Below are 17,088 nucleotides of genomic sequence, written 5' to 3' on the forward strand. Positions count from 1 at the left end.
ATCAACACACAGTAACGTAGCAAGGACATCGGTAAAATAGTCATTGATCAGGGGTTCAACCGTAATTTAATGAAGCTACGAGAATACTTTTTGTGCGCAAAGAAAACAAAAATGGCATAATTTATTCAGCAGTTGTTCTCCCTGAGTTACCGTCTTCCGCTATTATTGTTTTCTTTGCGCAGAAAAGTATTCTCGTAGCTTCATAAAATTACGGTTGAACCCCTGATCAACGCACAGAAACGTAGCAAGGGTATCGGTAAAATAGTCCATGTGACGGACTATTTTACCGATGCCCTTGCTACGTTTCTTGTTCCTTGCTACGTATCCTTGCTGTCTATGGAGGGTCAGAGAGCTCTGATTCCATCAAAAATATCTTCATTTGTGTTCCGAAGATGAACGAAGGTCTTACATGTTTGGAACGACATGAGGGTGAGTAATTAATGACAGAATTTTCATTTTTGGGTGAACTAACCCTTTTAATAATCTGATTATGTTTTGTTTCCAAACTGAACTCATCCTCCTGAAAATTCAGTTCCATTGTTCCAGTGAGAGTTCTGTCTGAACTATGATATCACTGTGACGTTCATGTCAAGTGGCTCCATCCTGAGGACACATTCATCTTCCCTGTATGTTTTTGTGCTCCTCACACGATGTTACTCTCCTGTATGGGCTCCTGCAGGAGGATCCGTTTAAGGTCAAAAGCACTAAGGTCGATGGTCTTATAGCCTCCGTCCAGAATAAGCTCAGCCACTGCGAGTCCGACCGCAGGAGACTGCTGCAGACCGTGACCACTGAAGCCCGTGGCAAAGTACATGTTGGGCACAAGAGGATGAAGTCCAATAATGCCATTCTGATCAAAGGTGTTGTAGTCATAAAACCCAGCCCACGCGCTTGAGACCTGACAAAGATGGACCATAAGAGCAAAGTGCTTCATTTGGAAAAAAACTGAGTGGTAGAACTTCTAGTAGACACAAACAAACCCATGTAATGCACTTTACCCTCTAACAGCAATCAGAAATGGTTCAATTAGTCCCAGGACTTTAAATAAAGCTCAAGAAAACTCCCTTTCATGCAGTGGATAACATGGAAGAACAATTCTACATTATGAAATTCACCTTCAGTTGCTCGAATGCAGGAATACGGTGGGCCAGACGATGCCAGACCTTCTCTTGAAAGAACTCGTGGTCCACATCAAGGTTACTGATATCTGGTTCTTCTGTCTGCACAAGGTAGAAATAATAATGAACGAATGAACAAATGCATAAATTCGTGCAGATAATAAAGCTAATATGTCAGAGATTGACTCAAAACGTGCCTATACCTCCTCTGGTGACATTCCCGTGATGTAATTTCCTCCCAGTCCCTCTCGTCTACAGTAAACCCCTGAATAGTCAATCAGAAATGGAGTATCCAGCCCTGGTCCATCAGGACAATGTACCACATAAACAAACCTGGAGGAGATAGGGACGATGTAGCTAATGAGACTACACAGTTCTAGAATTATACATAATTAAAATGTCATTATTAAAATTAAATTTGACATGAAATACTAATGATATTTAATTATTTATTAAAAATATTTAATAACAGGCTCCAGCATTCCCACAAGCCTACAGTGGATAAGCAGTTTAAAGAATGGATGGAAGGATTTAATTAATAAAATATGTTTAATATTTAATTAATATATGACCCTGGAGCACAAAACCAGTCTTAAGTCGCTGGGGTATATTTGTAGCAATAGCCAAAAATACATTGTATGGGTCAAAATGATTGATTTTTCTTTTATGCCAACCAAAGATTTTCAAATAGTTGTATCTCGGCCAAATATTGTCCTATCCTAACAAACCATACACCAATGGAAAGCTTATTTGTATGTATATATATGTATACATCTCAATTTAAACTTATATGTATACATCTCAATTTAAACAAATTGACCCTTATGACTGGTTTTGTGGTCCAGGGTCACATATATTAATGATACTTAATATAGTATAATATAATATTTAAAACTAAATGCAACAGTTATTTTAGGATATTTTATTATAATATATATATATAATAATAATATATATATACACAATAATATAATATAATATCTAAAACTAAACGCAACAGTTGTTTTGGAATATTTGTCACTACTCATTCATTTAAATTAAAATGAAATTTATCTTATTGTATTGAATTCTAATGGTATTTAAATATTATAAAATTATATTTCAATAGCATAAAATGTAATTAATTCTTAAATTAAATTATATTTATAATATTATTTATTTTAGAATATTTGGCTGGTAATATGCATTACTAAGAACTTCATTTGGACAACTTTAGATGCGATTTTCTCAATATTTAGATTTTTTTTTGCACCCCCAGATTCCAGATTTTCAAATAGTTGTATCTCGGCCAAATATTGTCCTATCCTAACAAACCATACACCAATGGAAAGCTTATTTGTATGTATATATATGTATACATCTCAATTTAAACTTATATGTATACATCTCAATTTAAACAAATTGACCCTTATGACTGGTTTTGTGGTCCAGGGTCACATATATTAATGATACGGTTCATACCGAATACCGGTGTTTATTTTTATTATGATATAAATTTTTAAAATACCGCAATACCGATGTATGTCGCTTAAACAACGTTCGGAACGCGACACTGTTTGAAATGCTCATTTATTTAAATTGAAATGAAATATATATATTGTTTAATTGAATACTAATTATGTAATAAAAATATTGTGTAATAAAATATAATTATTATAAATTATATTTTAATATAAAATTTAATAAATTATTAATAATATAACAATTAAATATTAATGATAATATAATATAATTTTAGAATATTTGGCACTTCTTATTTATTCAAGTAGGTAAGAAACCATTTCAAATTGCAGTGTAACCACTGTTTACTACGCAAAGTGACAAAATGTGAACGATAATGAGTCTTAACCTTTTTCTGGGCTCCACGGGTAGCGGAACACCAGACACGGATTCTTTCGGGCCTAATCCGATGCCTAGCATGGAGGCGATCTTTCCTGAGTTTGCACCTGCTGCATTTACCACGACGGCACACTCCACGGGCTGATACTCCAGACTGTTGGGCATCCGCACCTAAAACCACATAACCTTCTGTTATGCTACTAGTGCACTTAAACTTTAAAGCACCTAAATAAGGCAAACAAGTTTCAAAACAGTGTGCTGTTCTGAGATGTTTTGAGAAGGCATATGAACTCACATGAACATATTTTATCCTTTGGACATTAAGAACCTCTCCATCTGTGGTTTCTGCCAAATTTGCAGCACATTTAAATCCTAAAAATTCAAGAGAATCAACTTGAGTTCTGTTTTGAAAGTAAGAATGCAACGTAAAAAAAAAAAAAGCCAGTTAAAAAAGTACCAAATGTAGGACAACATGCACTAATTTGGTGTTAATTTGACAAACTTTAACATATTGTAGTTGGGAATCCTGACCTGTGACCTCTCCAAAGCACTGATAGACTCCCATAGACACGGCCTTACGTCTGAGAGCGTTCAGGAGAGACCAGGGGTCAAACCAGCCCTCGTTCTCTAGTCCTTAGTGAGGAATAAATATGTCACTCAGCAATGAAGTTTGCATGTGAGATGTATCAAAGATTGATAAGGAAGCGTAAAAAAAAAAAAACCAGTTAAAAAAAGTACCAAATGTAGGACAACATGCACTAATTTGGTGTTAATTTGACAAACTTTAACATATTGTAATTGGGAATCCTGACCTGTGACCTCTCCAAAGCACTGATAGACTCCCATAGACACGGCCTTACGTCTGAGAGCGTTCAGGAGAGACCAGGGGTCAAACCAGCCCTCGTTCTCTAGTCCTTAGTGAGGAATAAATATGTCACTCAGCAATGAAGTTTGCATGTGAGATGTATCAAAGATTGTGAAAATGGGCACCAACCAAGAGAAGCCAGAGCGACCCCCTCCGTGTTCATCCAAGGGAATCGCTCCTTCAGCTGGGATGGTGAGAGGAGGGCGACCTTCGCACCCACGTATCTACCAATAAAATCAAAAACATGTTTGATTAATCTTTAACTTTGTATTGTGAGGCTGTTTATCAGCTAATATGAAAGGTTGAGTTAACACAAAGATAATAAAAACGCCTAATATAGTTGAAAGAAACTGGTATATAATCTGTCTGGTAATCCAACTTTTCCTGTTACCTTTGAGTTCTGTAGTTTTCCTCCATAATATGAGCTGATTTTTCACTGGCAAGGAAGAGATATCCGGAATGATTAAACTGTAGATCAACGGGGTCTTCATTTACAACCCAGAGATGATTCTGTTGCATTAAAACACAGCAGAAATACAAATTTGCAAACATTTATTAGTATTCTAAAACTCTAGACCAGCCTAAATGATCCTGGTGAAGAACATTTAGAACGATTTACAACAAAATATTTAAAGTCTCTAGAAATTAGCTGATGTTTAGACTTCACATCACAAATTATGTAGGTCACAGTGCATTTGTAACAGGAAAGCTTTTAATTGTGCAATATAGAAGATTTTACATTAATGTTCTTCATAAAATGAGCTGAAAACAGTGACAGCAGGATGTTTTCTTTCAAGGAGAACTGCTGCCGAATTCCACCACATGACAGCACAGTCGACGCCTGGGAATACTGTAGAGAGAGGAACATAAAAATGTTTTGTAATTACCTTTTATTTATTAGCATTAAAAGGCCAGGGGTCAACTCAATCGGGCTCCAGTCACTGCCGGGCATCGCTGCGGCCGCTTTGTCCCGAAATGCCCGCAGCTGAGTGTCCAGATCTGCAACGAGTTACATATGAGACAGATGAGAGTATGTTTTATCGGCAGAAGCCAGTTTCATCATTACCTACATTTTCTTGAAACCATACTGTGTTTGTCATTTTGTTAGATAATGAGTTTTATTATTAATGTAATGCTGGTTTGTAGTAAAATTTTTCATTTATACCTCTAAATACTGGAAGAAAAAAATTATTTTAAATATAATAGTATATTTAGTAATTATACTATTATATCCAAAAGCAAAACAGAAACCGACTAGAATTATTCAGGAATTAAATGTAATAAAAAAAGAGAATACAAATTATCATTTGTATTCATCTACTGTAACTATAAACACTACAAATATATTTCGCTTTGATTACAGTTTTGAACTGGACTGAATTACAGTTATATCTATAATATTTGTTATGCAGGATGCGAATTTAAAAATCCTACTATAGCGAAAGCAACACTCATGAATATTAATTACGTATTTGGTGTTATGATTTTAATATATTAACCATTAAATGGATAGTTAAAAAAAACAAAATCATTTACTCTGCCTCAAGTCTTCTGAAAACTGTATGACTATCTTTCGTGGAACACAAAAGGAGAAGTCTTGTTTAATTTTAAAAATGTAAGAAAAGGGTAAGAGAGTAAAAAAAAAGTTTTTTGTTGAGCGGATGGGATAGTTCACAAGGAAACAGGATCTTTCTCTCCTCGGAGAAGGGTCAGACAGACTCATTTCAATTCAGTTTCATTTGAATTAAAGGGTTGCATTGAAAATCTAATTTGGTTTCATTGTATAAAAAAATTATGATGCGGAGAAAAAGGGGACAATCAAATAAATGTTAAATCAAATGAACGATTTCTATGCATTTTCTGAACTAACTGAGGACTGTGTTACCATAATGGTGGTACCTTCAGTTGCAAATGGGTCATTTTGCTTATTCACTCAATCTTTCAAATTGAATTAATTTACTCAGACGTCCACTTGTAATTTCATTTTACTAAATTTAATTGTTTCCCAAAGACATTGATATGATGTCTGGTGGGAGCGGAACAACATAAGAAGTTTTTCTTTTTTGTGGGTGAACTTTTAAAAAACATGATCAATACATGATTATTAGCATTCCACAGTATATAGCAGATACTGTGTTTTAAAACTTATTGAGCCACCTACATAGACATCACCTTTGTAGCATCAAATACATGTTCACTAGTTTTTGAGACATGCTCCCAAGTGCCCTTGAATAAACTCACAGTAGGGTCTTTCTCCACCACTAGCACTCTCAGACCATCCCTCACTCGCGCCTTCATCTTTAGCCAGTATGCGATGGACCATCCTACGACTCCCCCTCCTACAATCACCACATCAGCCCTCTCCGGGGGCAGGCCAGGGGTCAACTCAATCGGGCTCCAGTCACTGCCGGGCATCGCTGCGGCCGCTTTGTCCCGAAACGCCCGCAGATGAGTGTCCAGATCTGCAACGAGTTACATATGAGACAGATGAGAGTATGTTTTATCGGCAGAAGCCAGTTTCATCATTACCTACATTTTCTTGAAACCATACTGTGTTTGTCATTTTGTTAGATAATGAGTTTTATTATTAATGTAATGCTGGTTTGTAGTAAAATTTTTCATTTATACCTCTAAATACTGGAAGAAAAAAATTATTTCGTTTGGTAATTATACTATTATATCCAAAAGCAAAACAGAAACCGACTAGAATTATTCAGGAATTAAATGTAATAAAAAAAGAGAATACAAATTATCATTTGTATTCATCTACTGTAACTATAAATACTACAAATATATTTCGCTTTGATTACAGTTTTCAACTGGACTGAATTACAGTTATATCTATAATATTTGTTATGCAGGATGCGAATTAAAAAATCCTACTATAGCGAAAGCAACACTCATGAATATTAATTACGCATCGCTACGTTCGACCTGTAGAGCTCACTGATTTGCTGAAAAGCAAGCGGGCGTTGCGCAGTTAGCGAATGAACGAACAGCTACTGCGAGAAAGGCTTAACTCATGAATATTGACCAAATTAATGACCAAACATGACCATGACCAAATTAATATTAATGAGCTAACCTTTCTGTCAGTCATAGTAGGATTCGAAATGCGAGCATGACTTTGTCACCGCTTACAGTTTACTCAGGACGTTTAACGCCTCTAATATTGATATAAACGTACGGATGCATAATGTGTATTAAGTGAATCATCTCACCTTTAAAGAAGTCCTTTTCAGCTCCCCTGCTGCTGCTACTAAAGCTCCGACAGGGTGCTTTCAGCGCTCTGAAAGCAGGGACGGAGGTGAACAGCTTGCGCCACATTGCTATTGTCGACAGACAGTCATGTATGCAGAAGAAGACACTCTAATCACCTTCCTCACTGACACGCCGCTCACTGTGGAGCAGAGCGGAGCGTACGCTCATTTGACCTAGTGCGCATGCTCACAACGACGCCATACCAGGACTATGGGATTACATCTCTGCCACAATTCTGCGCGCGAAAGAGCATATTTTGAGCGCGCAAAAGTGCGTTTTGCACGCGTGCAAACTGAGTTTTGTGGAGAAAATGTTTGTCTCGCAAAGAAGAAAGCATTTCGAGCGCACGAAAATCAATTTTGCATTTAAAATGCGGTCCACGCGGAACTCTCCTGTGGGTGTGTAGTAGTCGTGTTCCTTTATGTGCCTCCCTGTGTCCGTGCTGCCCCCGATACGGACCATCCACAGGAACTTATTAATGTCTACACAAACAAATACACATAAACGTATTAATTTTTACATGTTATTTAGGTTCCATCCAATCCAGATACTACAATTCAAACATTAACAACTAGGGATGCACCGAAAGGATTTTCTTTGGCCGATACCGATATTAACAAAAACCTATTGGCCGATTCCGATACCGATATTGGTCAATTGCATAAAGCAGGGCTTAAAAATGAGAGAGAAAAAAAAAAGAGTTTAATTTACTAAAAAAAAATAAATAAATAATGAAGAGAGTCTTGATCTCGCTTAGTCATAGCCAATACAGCATCATCTTTTCTAGATTTACCAAAGACCAAATGTATTAAACAAAAGAAAAAACTGTCTACGCATTAAAGGGGTCATCGGATGCTACATGCACTTTTACAAGTTGTTTGAACTGAAATGTGTGTTGGCAGTGTGTGTACACAACCACCCTATAATGATAAAAATCCACCAAGTGTTTTTTTTTTTAAATCTGTTTAAAATTTGTTTTCCCCTTTCTCAAATCGAGCCGATCTCAGATGCCTGTCTGTGTGACGTCACAGACAGGCCCCTCCCACGATAGTTTGATTGACAGTAGTGTTTCAGCACTGACTGGACTGGTGTCTTACCTTCGACCCGCCCTGAGTGAGCGGTCATCAGTCCACCATCTACAGAAGAAGTGAGTATAATGTTTTGTAATGAATCTTTGCAAATCGCCTTTCCAAATAATGTGCTAATTAGCAAGATTCACGATGAATGCGGCTAAAGTAAACAGTCTCTCTGAGAGCAGCTCGGAAGAAATGGGCGGGGTCAGCAGAGCTCATTAACATTTAAAGGAAAATGCTACAAAAACGGCTTGACTTGTTTTTGACAGGGTAAAAAAGGTGTTTTTTACACTACCATTGAGAAATTTTAACCAAACTATGTTACAGACTTTTCATTAAGACCCTAAAGAATCATATCAACTTGTGGAAAATGGGCATCCTATGACCCCTAAAAACGGCTTGATCTGAAAAGAGCTGTTTTTGACAGGGTAAAAAAGGTGTTTTTTACACTACCACTGAGAAATTTTAACTAAACTATGTTACAGACTTTTCATTAAGACCCTAAAGAATCATATCAACTTGTGGAAAATGGGCATCCTATGACCCCTTTAAAAACATGAAAGTATTTTTTAAGATATTTAAAAATGTTTCAGCATTGATTAAAAAAAACGCTACTCCTATAAGCGTTTTGAGAGGGAAAAAACTGCCTAAATTAGTAGGCTGTACGTTGCATTTTATTATTAAATTCAGAAATAATGTAGGCTAATATACCTGTAAATAAAAGCAAAATTACAAACACAATTAGGCTATTTTAGTTCCCTTCTCTCCACAACAAATCCTGTAAAGTTGTATTTAGGCTAAACATAAGCGTCAAGCCAAAACAAATTAATTAAATTAAAAACAAAACTGAAGACTACCTCTCTCATTCTGCACGAATCCAAATGTTTCCATATTTGCGAAGTATCTGGATGCTAACCTATTTATTATGTAAACTATAGGCTTTGTTCTTCACTCGCATTATCGACGTAAAACATCATCCTTCACATATAGGCTATATCAGGAGTGAGGCGCGTGCTGGTCACACTGAACGGCACAGACTGTACTACGGACTATTTCAATTGAGCAGTGTAACTTTTTATGCTTCTTTAACTGTATTTTATTTTGATAATGAACAGGCTGCGATGTCAAATTAGCAACAAAAATTTGTTGTATGTGCGTGTGAGGCACCGACGCGATCACTGCATTGTTTTCCCAACTGTTACTCCGTAATTTATGGTCATACCAACGCTGGTTGGTCATACAGAGAGAAGCAAAACATCATTCAAAACTGTAAAGCTTTTACAAAATAAAGAAAACCGCTTTCTGCCGTCTTGTTTTTTTTCCATAAACTTCGGAGTGTGTAACAATTATCCGAAACTCAGCACAATTTTTTTTCTTTCGTTTTGTTAATCTGTTAATGATTTGAAGTGAAATATATTTTGTGTATAGGCCTATATATTCCTTTTTATGTAGCCTATATAGTTTTATTCTGTTTTCTCTGTTCACAGAAACACTGCAGGTGCATGATGTGACCTTGTGTGGATCCGTGTTCTACACTGGTTTCAAACAAAAAGCTGCATATTACCTGCCATTCATTTTCACTTAAATGTAGGCCTAATGCTTGGCGGTTCGTGACATATCCTCGGATAAACTCTTACTCCTCGGATAAAGTCTCGGATAGACTTACCTATGATGAATTTACAGCTGAGAGCGGGCATTTCACTCGTTGGATGCGTCAGCGTCACGTTTGCATAGGCCGTACTATGCCGTCTGACAAACTATATTTTGTACAGATTTTATTTTGTTTTGGCAAGTATTTAATTATTTTGCCCAGAGAAAAACGTTGGATTATGCAACAGACATGCAACTCGTTGTCTCCATGCAGTTAATTAATAACCATAACGGTATCGGCCCTTTTCATGCTATTTCCGATATGCCGATGGCTTTAAAATAATCAAAAATCGGCCGATAAATATCGGCGGCCAATTCATCGGTGCATCCCTATTAAGAATCATACCATACCATCAGATGAATATCCCGTCAGTCCACCAAAGATCACCAGGACGTAACTAACATCCAGTTCTCGCATAATCTCATAGGCTTTCTCCTCAGTGGAGGCCATAGCCTGCGAAGAAGAAAAACATTTTTAGAAATGTCCAAAGTATAAAAACTGTAAACAGCAAAACTATATTTTTGTTGTTTAACTATATAAAACTACATCCTCACCTGACCCACTCTGGAGATGTGAGTGTTATTCCAAGTGTTGTTGTCAACCAGAATCGTTCGATTGGCCATCGCTGTTATTTGATACCCATAATCCCACCATGACATGACTTTAGCATCCTGTGCACACACAAAAGTAATATGAGATAAGCAAAAATGCTTGGAATCAAAAGAAGCAGGAAGTTTATGAGGGTCAGCAAGCATCATGACGGATCTCACTGACCTCCGGTGTGTTGTGTCTGAGCCAGTAATACGCCTCTCTGAAGTCATCGAAGATGATGCGGCTGCCGTCACCACCGCGAGCGGAAAGCACAATAGACGGGGAGGAGTATGCCTCGCTGGTCACCCAGGTGGAGTGGAAGGTGTATGTGATGAGGAAGAACGCCATTACCAGAATCATCCCACTTGCCACCTACGGACCAATAAGAGCCCAGCATGAACCAATGATGTAAGGAAAACTAAGAAAGATCAAGAGCATTGATCGTACCTCGTTTTTGATAGGGTAAGTGGAGTCCTGCTGCTTTTTGGACTTCTTGTCCGGTCGGCTGACATCCAGGTTCTTCATGTAGGTGGTGAGGACCTGAGAAACGCCGATGCCAGACAGGATGCACATGACGGGAGCCAGGACTAACATGAGACGCACCTGAGAAGAACAGATAAAACAAGGGTCAGAGATTCCTTTTTTAAAAGAAATGCCTTCAAAAATATTGAGTAGTATGAAGTAAAAGTGTTTTACCATCACAGCTGAGAAGTACATGCTGGTGACGCCATACATGATGATGAAAATCGTGGCATCGGAGAGGTTGTTGAAACAGTAATAAAGACCAACTGGAGAAACAAGAGATGACAGATTTAATACATAATGCACTGTAATTTTACCATTTTTATATACTATAATAGTATTTATTAATATTTTGAATTTGCTTTATTTTTTATTTTCCGCTTTTCATTTTAATTTAAGTTTAAGGTTAAGTGATTTAGTTATGTGCTTGTCATTTAAATAAGTTTTTCTTTTTAGCTTTAATTTATTTTTATTTCAGTTTTAGTCATTTTAGTACTTCAACATAAACCTATTGTATTTCAGTTAGTAGCCAAGGTGTTATTTCTAATTTTCATTTGTTTAACTAAAATTAATATTTTATATTTGCTTTATTTCAATTAACAAAAAACTATTTATTTAATGGACCCTTTTCACAGACTGTGATGACGTGTTTCCATAGCTATTAACATCATAAATCTAGCAAAGTTTTTTTTATATTTTCAATTTTTATGTACACTTATAAAATTAAATATATAAAACTAGTTAATGCTGCTGCATAAGTGTTTCTAGCACAGCAGCTAAGGGAGTAATGGCAAATTTGACATCTTTCTCTCTTTTGAATAATGTAAAAAATCTCGTTATTTTTTCCTCTTTTATAAAGTCATAGAAATGCTATAGTGATTTTTTATTTATTTTGCTATTAGGGCAAATGAGAACACAAAAAAATATTTTGTTTTAGTTTCCTTTCACCACTTTAGAAATCTAAACATCTATGATGACTTCCGCATCTGAGAACCCCCAAAAAGTGAAAAGACTCCATAATTTTAGTTAACAATAACAAAGCTGGTCAGACGGTTTAAAGACAAAAGGCAGCCACAGGAAGGTGCTGTACCTGGAAACATGAAGACCAGAAGCTGCAGGTCAAAGTAGTAGGAGGACCAGGTGGTGGGCTGGTGCTCAGACACAGAGGCGATGATGGGGATGTTGTTCTTGGCGTATGATGGATCCAGCAGAGAGTAAAAACGGCCAGTCCAAGGTGAGATTTTCCCTAACATATGCCAATACAAAAACAAACTATTTAGAAATTAGGGCTGTGCAATTAATCGCATGCGATTGTCATGCGCATCTCGTCAGTAAAGCGTCCTTGATTGGTAGTAAATCTCCATCACCTGCTTTCAGATGAAGCGGCATTTACTACACAGAGACGTAGTTCACTGACAATTAGGCAATATCGTGTTCATAATTGCAGATGAATCGCATTCGATTATGAATGCGATATTGCCTAATTGTCAGTGAACTACGTCTCTGTGTAGTAAATGCCGCTCCATCTGAAAGCAGGTGATGGAGATTTACTACCAATCACGGAACCGGCTCACTGCGCCTACAGAGAACAGGATGATACCGACCAGCGAAATGACACTCTTGAACAACACTTCAAACTGCTGCGTGTTCAGTTTGCTCCGGAGGTAATCGACAAAGGCGTGAATCTGACACAGGCCAAACACTCCGAATGCAGCCATGTGTTCAGAGGACTGGACAGGCTACAAGAAGAGAAAGAAAGATAAAGATTATTAATCTGTTTGGAAGTTCATGTTGTAGTAATTACTTATATTTGGTAACTGATGTTCAACTTACTTGGAATCCAACAAAAGAGATCTGCATGGAGAGGATGGTGCCCAGGCAGTAGACTGTGCAGTATGCCACATAGATGCGATGAGAGAAACGGCCGGTGAGCATCAACACCAGCACGTGCAGGGGAATGAGGTTAATCAGAAACACGTAACCACCCCAGGAGGACACCTGACACCAACACACAAAGCTATTGTGTTATTGAAACAATGTATTTTGTGTATTTAATAGGGCTGCCCCCTAACAGTTGACTAATCGTTAGTCGACCAAAATTTTATTAGTCGCAGAAAAAAACAAATCCACAGATGAAGTCATGCAGTCCGTGACGGACAGATCGTTAACGGCTGGTCTATGTGGTAGTACACTGGGCAGGACATCGAAACGCTCGCCTATCATTCATCAACCTCAAATATGGCTTATCAACTGAAATATGCAAGTATTAGCAACTTTACATGGCTGCTCAATCTAATGTTAATCTAGAGAAATGTGCACTGTTCAAGTGTCTGTGCGGAGTGTGAAGAGTAGCGCGCTCACTGCAGGACAGATGGAGGCACCGGTGCGCTCATTTGCTCTTAAAATACTCCCTAATTTTTGCTCATACAGATAAGAGTAATACATCTTTCAAATCTGTAAAGACTCTACTTTATTTGTGTGCACTCACAATAACAACAAACATTGCGCGTTTGTAAAATAATGAAAGCAAACAGGATGCGCGTTCTGCCGTCTCGGTCTCTGTGAACTTGAATGCGAAACTCCGTGTATATCTTTGCCTTACAGACATTAAAAATATATCTATAGAGAGTGAAATGTCTACTTTCAAATGAACCAATTCAAATGGAAAACAAATATTCTCAGATTATGTAATCCATATGAAACACGCATACAGGCGCATCACTACTGCGGAGAAAGTACTTAAACCGAAAAACAAAGAAAGCACTAGTTTATCAAATTATTAAAATGTTAATGCAGCCATCCTTACTGTTTTTCCCTGACACATTCATAATCATACTTCTGCTGGTGTGCCGTGGCAAGCTTTATGCGTGCGCTTGAGGGCTTAATAGGCTATGTAGGCAATTAAAGGCTCATTATAATGATTTAAATGGTTTATTAATAAATGTGCGATTAGTCGACTAATGCTTAAAATGAACGACTACTAGTCGACCAGAAAAATCCTTAGTCGAGGGCAGCCCTAGTATTTAAATAACATAATTTATTGATTTGCTGTGACAATGTGGCTCACCATGTAAAAATATGCCAGCGCACACATGGACGACCAATAAATGGAGCCTGTTTTCACGGCTTTGATCCACATGTAGTACGTCAACAGCATGCAGAAAATGGCGATTCCTTTGCAACACACAAAAAAATTTTTTATATACATTGATATATAAGCATTGATTATATATATATATATTAATGTACATTTTAAATACATATTACTAATTCTAATGTTTTTGTATATTTTAAAACACAATGACATACAAGGAACAAACTATATTATAAATATATGTATCTACACTACCATTCAAAAGCTTTGGGCAAGTAAGATTTTTATTTTTTTTATTTTATTTTTTTTAAAGAATTCTCTTATACTCACGTAGGCTTCATTTATTTAAACAAAATCAATAATATTGTGATTGTGAATAATATATGATTTATTTTTAAAAGCATCAAAACCATTTTATTAAACCATTACCATATCGGTCAATTCAAAAAATGTAACACATTTCTGAGATAAGATTATACCTTCATTGTCATAAGAGCCTGCCACAGAACGGGAGATGTATCCAGGGACGACTGCGATCATGGCGGCAGCCAGAAGCCCTGCACCCGCATCCTGCAACATACAGTGTTACTTCAGTTAGGTAAGTTAGCTAGACAAATAATGAACAGGTGTGTAAGATGGACGAGTGCTGAGGTTCATCTCACCTTGAGCTCTTTTGTGAAGTGATAGGTGACAATAGCGGTGAAGGAGGAGAAGAGAGGGGCGAGGAACACACATACATTGCGGATGTCGATGGTGATGTGGAAGAAGTGTAGCACGTGATATAGAGCTGCAGATGTGATCATCAACCCTGTAGGGAAAAAAAAGAAACAACACAAGGTTGCTTTACTGTTAAAAAGTGGTTTTAGCCAGTTGCTGTAAGGTTGCTAGTCAAAGAGTCCCTAAATATGGTTTACATTTAGATCTCCGCCAGTTTTATCAACCATCACATGAAAAAGTCCAACCTCTGTACTTAAAGTCAGGCCACAAGTGGCTGAAAAGCACAATATTGTTATACATTTAGAGATTAGTGTAATTAACATGTACCAGGATATATGGTGCCTCCTATAATCCTCCCAAGTGGATACCAAGCTCGATCATCAAACCAATTATGGAATTGGTAAAAGCCCTCTTCTGCCAAGAAGCGAGTGGTCCGGTAATTGAAATACCTGCCAACAACAAACAGGAAACTAATTTAAACAGGTGTTCGGATGCTGGTGCACTGCAATAATGATGCGAAAGCTGCACTTACGGATCGAACTCATGGATGACACTCTCGAAGCGAAGCACAGAGAACAGTCTGGTGGAAAACGCTGGAGGAAAATGACAAGACAGACGGATTTAGAGGACAGTTGACATACAGGGAGAGTGACTTAAAGGGATGTGTATCCACTCACACAGGACGGCTGCCATAGACAGGATGAGCAGCTTCAGCAGGGTGTCCTGTTTCTCATAGGACAGACGCAGGAAGCCCAGCTTGGTCATCTTAACACACAGGAGGCAGCACTAACTCTTGATACCTGACAAAACGGACAACAGCACGTTAATAGAACTGTTAATAATGGTAATACAACTTACACTATACATACGCTTAAGAGGGAAAAATAAAATGTTAGAGAAGTTTAGGATAGGGCTCCTTTAACAACAAACTATGCACAAGCAGTAAGCTAATTTCGGCAGATTTAAACTTCTAAACATGATTATGCAATTCCACAATTTATTTTTGATCTGATTAAAGAGGTTTTCAAATCAATTAAGCATCCAATTTGAATTGTAGAGGGTAAAGCAGTTTAAGAAATGCATAAATCTGCATATTATGTCATCTGTTAAATTGTCAACTCTTTATAAAATCAGGAAGAGAGCCAGTTTGTGCACAATTCCTATACAAAAAGCTACTCATTACTACTTCACTGCATATAAATCAATTCAGAGATGATCAGTATTGACATAAATTATGTGTTCTTCTGATAAACTATTCGTGATAATAAACTATTAGTCTTGATTAGCTCCTTAGCAGCTAGCTAACATCACACCTATCTCACACCTTCCCAAGCTTTTTTTTTTTTATTATACGTAAATGTGTTCTTTAATGCACTGGAGTAAATGTAATGACAGCGAACCCGTATAGTTGCAATAAATGAGATATGAGAAATGAGAAATTTGCAAAATTACCAGTCTTATTCATCGGCGGTCCACTCACTCCAGCCCTTCCACACTCTCACACACACAAGTCCTCTCTGCGAATCAAGCCCCGCCCATCCACGTAGAGAGGGCGCTAATTGGCTCAGCGTCACGATTTCGAGAGAACAGCTTTCGCTGATTGGTCTTCGAGATGTCATTCAAGCGTGTCAAGACCAGTTCCGCATGGCGCTCCAGATATGACGTGTCCTAAAGGGAGAAAGACAGTCAGCAGCACGGTGTGGAGTCCATACAGCACTCAACTTTAAAACTTTAACTATCAAATATCATACCATTTATATGCTATTTTAATTGTTAGATCAAATTTCCCTTACACGTTCATAATGATTTATGTAAAGAAGAAAAAAATATTTTCATGAAGTTCATGATACTTCTAAAGCAAAGTGTTTATTTAGGATATTTGTCTGTTTTGTCCTTCAACAAAAAGTTATTTGAGTTATCTCATGCATTGTGACTAATACATACTATTATAATAAGATTATACACGATTAAAAATAATGATATACATATACACTGCAGGTCAAGAGTTTGGAATAACTGGGATTTTTTAAAATGTTTTTGAAAGTCGTCTCATGCTCACCAAGACTGCATTTATTTGATTAAATATTCTGTAAAAACAGTAATATTGTGAATTATTATTACAATTTAAAATAACTGTTTTCTGTTTTTATTTAAAATTTGAAAATGATTTAGCTGAATTTTCAACATCATTACTCCAGTTTCAGTGTCACATGATCCTTCAAAAATCATTCTAATATGCCTGATATATTAAATTACATCATTATAAAAATAATTTAAAAAATCAGTTTGAGTTTTTGAGTTACAGTAAAATATAACAACATATTTTGTAAAATGCATACTAACTAGGTTTTCCCAAA

General features: G+C 36.9%; 2 protein-coding genes across 2 annotated transcripts; both read right to left on the bottom strand.

Annotated features, from left to right (window-relative positions):
- Window positions 1-418: 418 nt before the first annotated feature.
- foxred1 (FAD-dependent oxidoreductase domain containing 1) lies at window positions 419-7,240 on the bottom strand. The gene is made up of 11 exons (XM_016576386.1): window positions 7,044-7,240; window positions 6,064-6,284; window positions 4,562-4,672; window positions 4,214-4,332; window positions 3,952-4,046; window positions 3,770-3,871; window positions 3,253-3,329; window positions 2,968-3,128; window positions 1,322-1,451; window positions 1,116-1,220; window positions 419-898 (listed from the first exon to the last, which is right to left on the bottom strand). The coding sequence occupies exons 1-11, from the start codon at window positions 7,147-7,149 to the stop codon at window positions 644-646; spliced, it is 1,482 nt and encodes a 493-aa protein (XP_016431872.1). The 5' UTR covers window positions 7,150-7,240; the 3' UTR covers window positions 419-643.
- LOC107758586 (dolichyl-diphosphooligosaccharide--protein glycosyltransferase subunit STT3A-like) lies at window positions 7,192-16,261 on the bottom strand. The gene is made up of 17 exons (XM_016576355.1): window positions 16,184-16,261; window positions 15,409-15,531; window positions 15,264-15,324; window positions 15,059-15,180; window positions 14,677-14,822; window positions 14,494-14,584; window positions 13,988-14,094; window positions 12,754-12,918; window positions 12,487-12,659; window positions 12,011-12,192; window positions 11,095-11,186; window positions 10,846-11,001; window positions 10,582-10,770; window positions 10,362-10,478; window positions 10,158-10,260; window positions 7,458-7,565; window positions 7,192-7,256 (listed from the first exon to the last, which is right to left on the bottom strand). Exons 2-17 carry the CDS (start codon window positions 15,494-15,496, stop codon window positions 7,192-7,194), a joined length of 1,965 nt encoding a protein of 654 aa, XP_016431841.1. The 5' UTR covers window positions 15,497-15,531; window positions 16,184-16,261.
- Window positions 16,262-17,088: the final 827 nt, after the last annotated feature.

Source organism: Sinocyclocheilus rhinocerous, unplaced genomic scaffold (assembly GCF_001515625.1).
Source record: "Sinocyclocheilus rhinocerous isolate Xijiao unplaced genomic scaffold, SAMN03320098_v1.1 scaffold623, whole genome shotgun sequence".
In the NCBI taxonomy this organism is placed as follows: domain Eukaryota; kingdom Metazoa; phylum Chordata; class Actinopteri; order Cypriniformes; family Cyprinidae; genus Sinocyclocheilus; species Sinocyclocheilus rhinocerous.